Here is a 6554-nt window from a genome sequence, read left to right on the forward strand (position 1 = left end):
AAGGCCTTTGCCTCCACCCATTTAGTGAAATAATCAATAGCTACAATCAGGAACTTTACATTTCCTACACCTGGTGGAAAGGGTCCCACAATATCGATGGCCCATTTATAAAATGGCCATGGTGAATCAATTGGAATCATATCATGTCGTGGTTTGCGATTCTGCGGTGCATGTCTTTGACAACTTTTACACCGCTTAACAATTTATGCAACATCACGATATAGAGTAGGCCAGAAATAGCCCATGCGCATTATCTTGCCAGCAATAGTTTTATATCCTGAGTGAAGAGCACAAGATCCACTATGCACCTCTTCAACAATGGTTGCAGCTTCTGCGGGTCCCACACACTGCATTAATGGTCCCAAATATGATTTACGATATAACACATTATTTTTAAGTACATACATGGGTGCTCTTTCGCGTACCTAACGAGCCTCCTTTTTATCTTCTGGCAACGTACCATTTCGTAGATAATTGACAATAGGATCCATCCAATTTGGTCCAACTTCTTCTATAACCACAACAAATAAATTTCCATCAATGGACTTATTAGGAAGTTCTTCTACCCACACCTGTTTTTGAAAGTGCGAAAACGCTAATGCAGCAAGTTTGCTTAACGCGTCTGCTTTTTTATTTTGACTTCTCGACACTTGTGATAATTCAAAGAACTCAAACTTTTCTGCAGATTCCTTTACAAGTTTCAAATACTTCTGCATGGACAACTCATGTGCTTCAAAAGAGCCATTGAATTGATTTGCCACCAGTTGTGAATCAACATATGCGCGCAGCTGCGTTATATTCATCTTACGTACCAAATTCAATCCCGTAAGCAATGCTTCATATTCAGCCTCATTGTTTGTCACATCAAAATTAAAGCGCAGTGCGTACGTGTGCTCTTCGCCACTTAGATTTGTCAACACTAGCCCCGCACCTGCCCCTTCAATACATGAGGCACCGTCTGTATATAAATCCCAGATTTCATGCGAAGGTGGCGTTAATTACGTTCTTTTATGGATCACCTCTAATTCACCCGTCATTTCTGCGAGGTAATCTGCCAAAACTTGCCCCTTTATGGATGTACGCGGTATATATGATATTTCAAATGCTCCAAGCTCAATCGCCCATTGGGCAAGTCTTCCAGATACCGCAGGTTTGTTCAACACATTTTTAACCGGCAAATCAGTTAAAACATGTATTGGATGACCTTGAAAGTATCTGCACAATCACCGTGAAGTTAAAACTAACGCGTAAATAAATTTTTCTATCGGCGCATAATTTATTTCACTTCCCGCAAGTGCCTTGCTAACAAAATAGACTGGCTTTTGAACTTTATTCCTTTCCGCGATAAGTACTGAGCCAAATGCTTCATTCGCAACCGAAATGTAAAGATATAATATTTCACCATCAACAAGCGCAATCAATGTAGGTAATGCAGCAAGCAATTGCTTCATTTCTTGAAATGCCTTATCAACCTCTTCAGTCCACACAAAGTTCTTCTGCTTTAAACATCCTTTAAGAGTGCGAAAGAAAGGCAACTGTCGTTCCGCGGCCTTCGAAAGAAATCTAGTTAAAGCCGCAATTTTTCCAGTTAGACTTTGCACTTCTTTAACGGTTTTAGGCGTGGTCATGTTTTCAATTGCGGCAATTTTCTTAGGATTTTCTTGTATGCCCTGCTCAGTGACATAGTATCCCAGAAACTTGCGTTCTCTTTCTCCGAAACTACACTTATACGGATTCAACTTCATGTTTATTTTTCGCAAACTTTCAAATGTTTCTTGCATATCTACCAAAATACTTTCTTGCATTTTACTTTTTATAACAAGGTCATCAACATAAGCTTCCAGATTGCGGCCTATCTGACCTTCAAATGCTTTATCAATTAACCGCTGATAAGTGGCTCCCGCATTCTTTAAACCAAAAGGCATTTTGATATAACAATAAATGCCTTTTCCAGTATGGAATGCGGTTTTATCTTCATCTTCCAACGCCATTGGTATTTGATGGTATCCTTTTGCGGCATCCAAAAAGCATTTGTCGGGATAATGCAAATATTCCACTTTAAGATCAATTTCAGGAAGTGGATAGTTGTCCTTCGGACAAGCTTTATTTATGTCCTTGAAATCTATACACATCCTCCACGAACCATCTGGTTTTTTTTTTTTTTACCAAAACAGGATTTGCAACCCATGTTTGATATTTTACTTCGCGCAATATTTCCGCATTGACCAATTTAGCAACTTCCGCAGACAACCACTTCATGCGGTCTAGAGCCATTCCTCTGCGTTTTTGTACAATAGGTTTTAACGCAGGATTGGCATTTAATCTATGCTCTGCAACATTACGCGGAACTCCGATCATATCTTTCTCACTCCAAGCAAATACATCCATATACGCGACCAGCAACTGCACAATCTTCTTTCTTATTTCTGCATTCAACTTGGTCCCAATTTTAATTTTTTGATCAACATACTTAGGATTTATAACAACCATATTATCATCTTCAATTTTATGCGGAACAATTACATCTTTCGTGCTTATAGCCGCACAAATCAATGGCATAGCCATAGAATTTATCGTTGCCACACCCTTGCCGGTAGTGAATTTGACCATTCTGTGTATTGTAGATGGCACTATGCCAAGCCTCTGCAACGCAGATCTTCCCAATAACATGTTATAACGCGAAGCAGCGCATATAACATAAAAATCTAACCGTGCTTGCCTTGTCAATTTTTCCTCTGTTTCATCACACAATTCAATTTCTAAGGATAATTGCCCCATAGGCCAAGCAGATTCACCCGCGAAACCAGATAAGGATATCGCGGTCGGTTTTAGTTCCACCTTGATGCATTTTGGAAATTGGCAAAAACATTGCTCGTATATCAAATCAATACTACTGCCAGTATCAACATGAATTTTCATGATTGTGATCCCTGTATTCGCAATTTTACACGATATGACCAACGGCATGTCATTCGTTTCGTGACTTTGCTTAAATGGAAATGTAATAGGCTCGAATTGCCATTTTTCAAACATTTCTACTGCTTTTCGCTTTTTAAATCCTTTTTTCTTATGTATTGTGCTTATTATTCTCGCATCTTGTTCTTTGTTCAGTTTTGCTGGCGAGCTTTCGCTTACATAAGCTTTGTGCGCTTTACGCACTTTCAAATTCTCATTTACAACTTTCTTAGTTAACGAAAGCTTTTGTTGCTTCGTTATTTTGCTTTACTCGTAACTGCTGTTTCACAAATTACTTATTCCTGCAATATAAGACAGAAAACAATACGATTAGAATTAAAAAATGAGTTGAATAGCTCGATTAAAATGAACGCGAATTTCTCATTTCAATTCTATTCGTGTCCCACGGATGGCGCCAATTGATCAATCCTAGATTATTCAATTACGGTTAATCAAGGATTGAGTGCAATGAGGGGGTATAATGGATGTCGATTATAGTTTTGGGACCTTATTGTCATATTTCGTTAAGTGCTAAATGATCAACAACCATGTCCCGGTCTTCGTAAATTACCTTAACCAAATAATGATTTAGTCTCGGGCAAAGTCACGAGAGAAATCAATATGGCTAGGGCAACCCTTCCAGAATCAACAACAACCTAAAATGAGAAGCCAAGCTCCCTATTTATAGGTCTAGGAGTTACGCGGAAGTAAGTTGTGCGGGCACTTAGGCATTCTGCATAAACACTGCGAGAAGCCTTCGCACTCTTTAATGTTCTACGCAATCCCACCGCATTCATACTGCGGTTTAGTTGTCTCGTGCTTTCGCCTTCAAATGGCCTTTCGCACTAAATATATACATATACATTGTCCTTCAAATGGTGGCGGTTTTAAGGGAGACCGCGTGGTGGAGGTTGTGATGGAGGTAGTTGTCCGAAGGTGAGGGTGGCGAGTTATGGTGGGTTGTATTGGTCGTGTAATTGGTGATGGTGACTAACCGATGGTTGATGGTTGTCACGGTGGTGCTGCAAACGAAACACAAAAAATATCGAAAGGTTTCAATATGGTGGTTTAACATGAAGAGGATGGTGGCGAGGTGGTGGTTCCCGGTGATGGTGATGAGATAGTTGAGTTCACAAACAGAAATAGAGATATAGATATGTGTTATGTTCTCGGTGGTTGATAAAATGCATATGTGATATGTATGAGTATATCTGCATTTGTCTAAGATATATATCTTAATAAGTTAGTTAGTTGACACACAACACACAGTACCCTTGATTGAATTCATTAGATCACGGAGTAAATAATAATAATATAATAATAAAATATCCTAAACTAAAATGAAAAGTTAAAAGAAACAGTAATTTGATTCAATAATTCGAACAGTGTAGCAGTCTCCATATTGAATTCTTGTGCCGACAGTTTTAACGACTATAATATCGTGTCCCGTTTGTTCACTCAGTGGCGAATAAAAGTCTTCAGAAAAATTCCATATTTTTATAATAATTATGTTTATTTATTTCAGTCACTATGGTATAAAATTCGATCATTAATTTATTAAATAAAAATTACATCAACTGCCCCTCTCAATCTTGGGTAAAATATAAAAAATGTTAAAATTAAATAATTAGATCCTAAATATACTTTTAATAAGCCTATAACTTATATAACTCATTTTCGTATCACCGTTTATTTTAAAATTACATAAGTTTGAATTTAACTTACTTAATATCAATCGAACATCAAACGAGTAATACAAACATTTAATATTTATTTTAATATACTTTATTTATATATAGAGATATATTTAAAATAATAATAATTATAATATCCTATTTTTATTTTATTAATTTTTAATAACTACAACATATAATACTTCAAATTATATTTCAAATTATTATTTATATATACATAAACACATATCAATATATACTTAATTGTTCGTGAATCCTCGTGAGCAGTCGAATGTCAATTGAATATATGAAAATCGTTTCAAAATTTTCCTAGACTCAACATTACATACTTTGCTTATCGTATCAAAATCATATAAAGATTAAGTTTAATTTTAGTCGAAAATTCCCGGGTCATCACATAAATGGGGTTTAGAATTGAAGATAGAATATAATCGTGTCGAGATATTCTGGAAATAAGGCTGAAAATGGTGTTTTGGATAGGTTCACTGATAAGTGCTTCAGGTTCATCACCAGGAGGTAAATTCGGTTGGTGAAAAGGATCGCCTTTTTCGCGTCTCCATTGATTAATTCGACTACGAACTCATCAGATGAATTGGGGATGGATGATTGGTTGATTCATTCTGGTGACACTGCTTTCGGAGCTTAGGTGAAACTCCATATCGGAATAGCTGTCGGAATCCGAGGAATTCGAACTGGTTGAGGGATTCATCTTGTACGGTCAGATGAAGGATTTCGATAAGAAATAGATTATAGGATATAGATTAGTACCCTGCAATACATAATTTACATATGCATATATAATACTAAAATCCCATAAGTTACGGATGAATCTACGAAAGCTGTTAGGTAAAGTCTATAGTAACAGATACGCTAAGATATGAATTTTGTCTATACACTATCGATGCACTAACTGCAGTAAGACGTGTCTAGACTAAAAATGATAAGTAGGTAATTTTCTAAGGATGATAAGTAGATGATTTCCGACTAGAAATGATATGCAAAACTTTTGACATGCAGACACGGTCGAAGTCCAGACTCACTAATGCATCTAAATAACTATCAGTTAGACACACTAATGCAAGACCTGGTTCGCTAAGACCACCGCTCTGATACCAACTTTCATGACCCGTCCTAATCCATCTTGACGAATACATTAGATTTGGTTACATCGTGAGGTACTTGACCTCTATATGATACTTTTTACAAACATTGCATTCGTTTTTAAAAGACAAACTTTCTTTACATTGAAAGTTGACAGCATGTATACCATTTCATAATATATCCAACTATAATTGACTTAGTAATAATCTTGATGAACTCAACGACTCGAATGCAACGTCTTTTGAAATATGTCATGAATGACTCCAAGTAATATCTCTAAAATGAGCAAATGCACAGTGAAAGATTTCTTTCATACCTGAGAATAAACATGCTTTCAAGTGTCAACCAAAATATTGGTGAGTTCATAAGTTTATCATAAAACAATAAAATTCATCATTTTGATAGACCACAAGATTTAAAATGCTGCATGGTACAAATGGGCCCGAATCCTATACCCACCTGTAATGTACTATATATATTTACAATATTACTAAAATTATTAAAATAGATGTTGTTATTATTATCATACAATTTATTATCATTATCATTAATAATAATAATATTATTATTATTATAACTATAACTATTATTATTATTATTATATTATTTGTATTTCATTATTATTATTATTAATATTAACAAAATTATTATTAATATATGTAATAATTATTATTATTTATTTATAATATATAAACTCAGATTTATACGCGTTAAAAGTTAAATATATATCCCTATCTGTGTATCTGTTATAACTATCTGCTTTATTCAATTTTTTTTTGTCCTTCCCCTGCTCGTGATCTTTGG

The 6554-nt window shown here is 35.4% G+C and overlaps 1 protein-coding gene across 1 annotated transcript in view; it reads right to left on the minus strand.

Moving 5' to 3' along the window:
- Positions 1–203: 203 nt before the first annotated feature.
- The window catches only part of LOC139888696 (uncharacterized), an 18079-nt gene continuing 11728 nt past the window's right edge, over positions 204–6554 (minus strand). The window contains exons 4-9 of the mRNA XM_071871690.1: positions 3252–3257; positions 2203–3158; positions 1321–2090; positions 1020–1215; positions 435–788; positions 204–347 (exon numbers count right to left, since the gene is read on the minus strand). Coding sequence (XP_071727791.1) covers positions 204–347; positions 435–788; positions 1020–1215; positions 1321–2090; positions 2203–3158; positions 3252–3257 — 2426 coding nt within the window. The remainder of the gene's footprint in view (positions 348–434; positions 789–1019; positions 1216–1320; positions 2091–2202; positions 3159–3251; positions 3258–6554) is intronic.

The sequence above is a fragment of the Rutidosis leptorrhynchoides genome, chromosome 2, assembly GCF_046630445.1.
Source record: "Rutidosis leptorrhynchoides isolate AG116_Rl617_1_P2 chromosome 2, CSIRO_AGI_Rlap_v1, whole genome shotgun sequence".
NCBI lineage: Eukaryota > Viridiplantae > Streptophyta > Magnoliopsida > Asterales > Asteraceae > Rutidosis > Rutidosis leptorrhynchoides.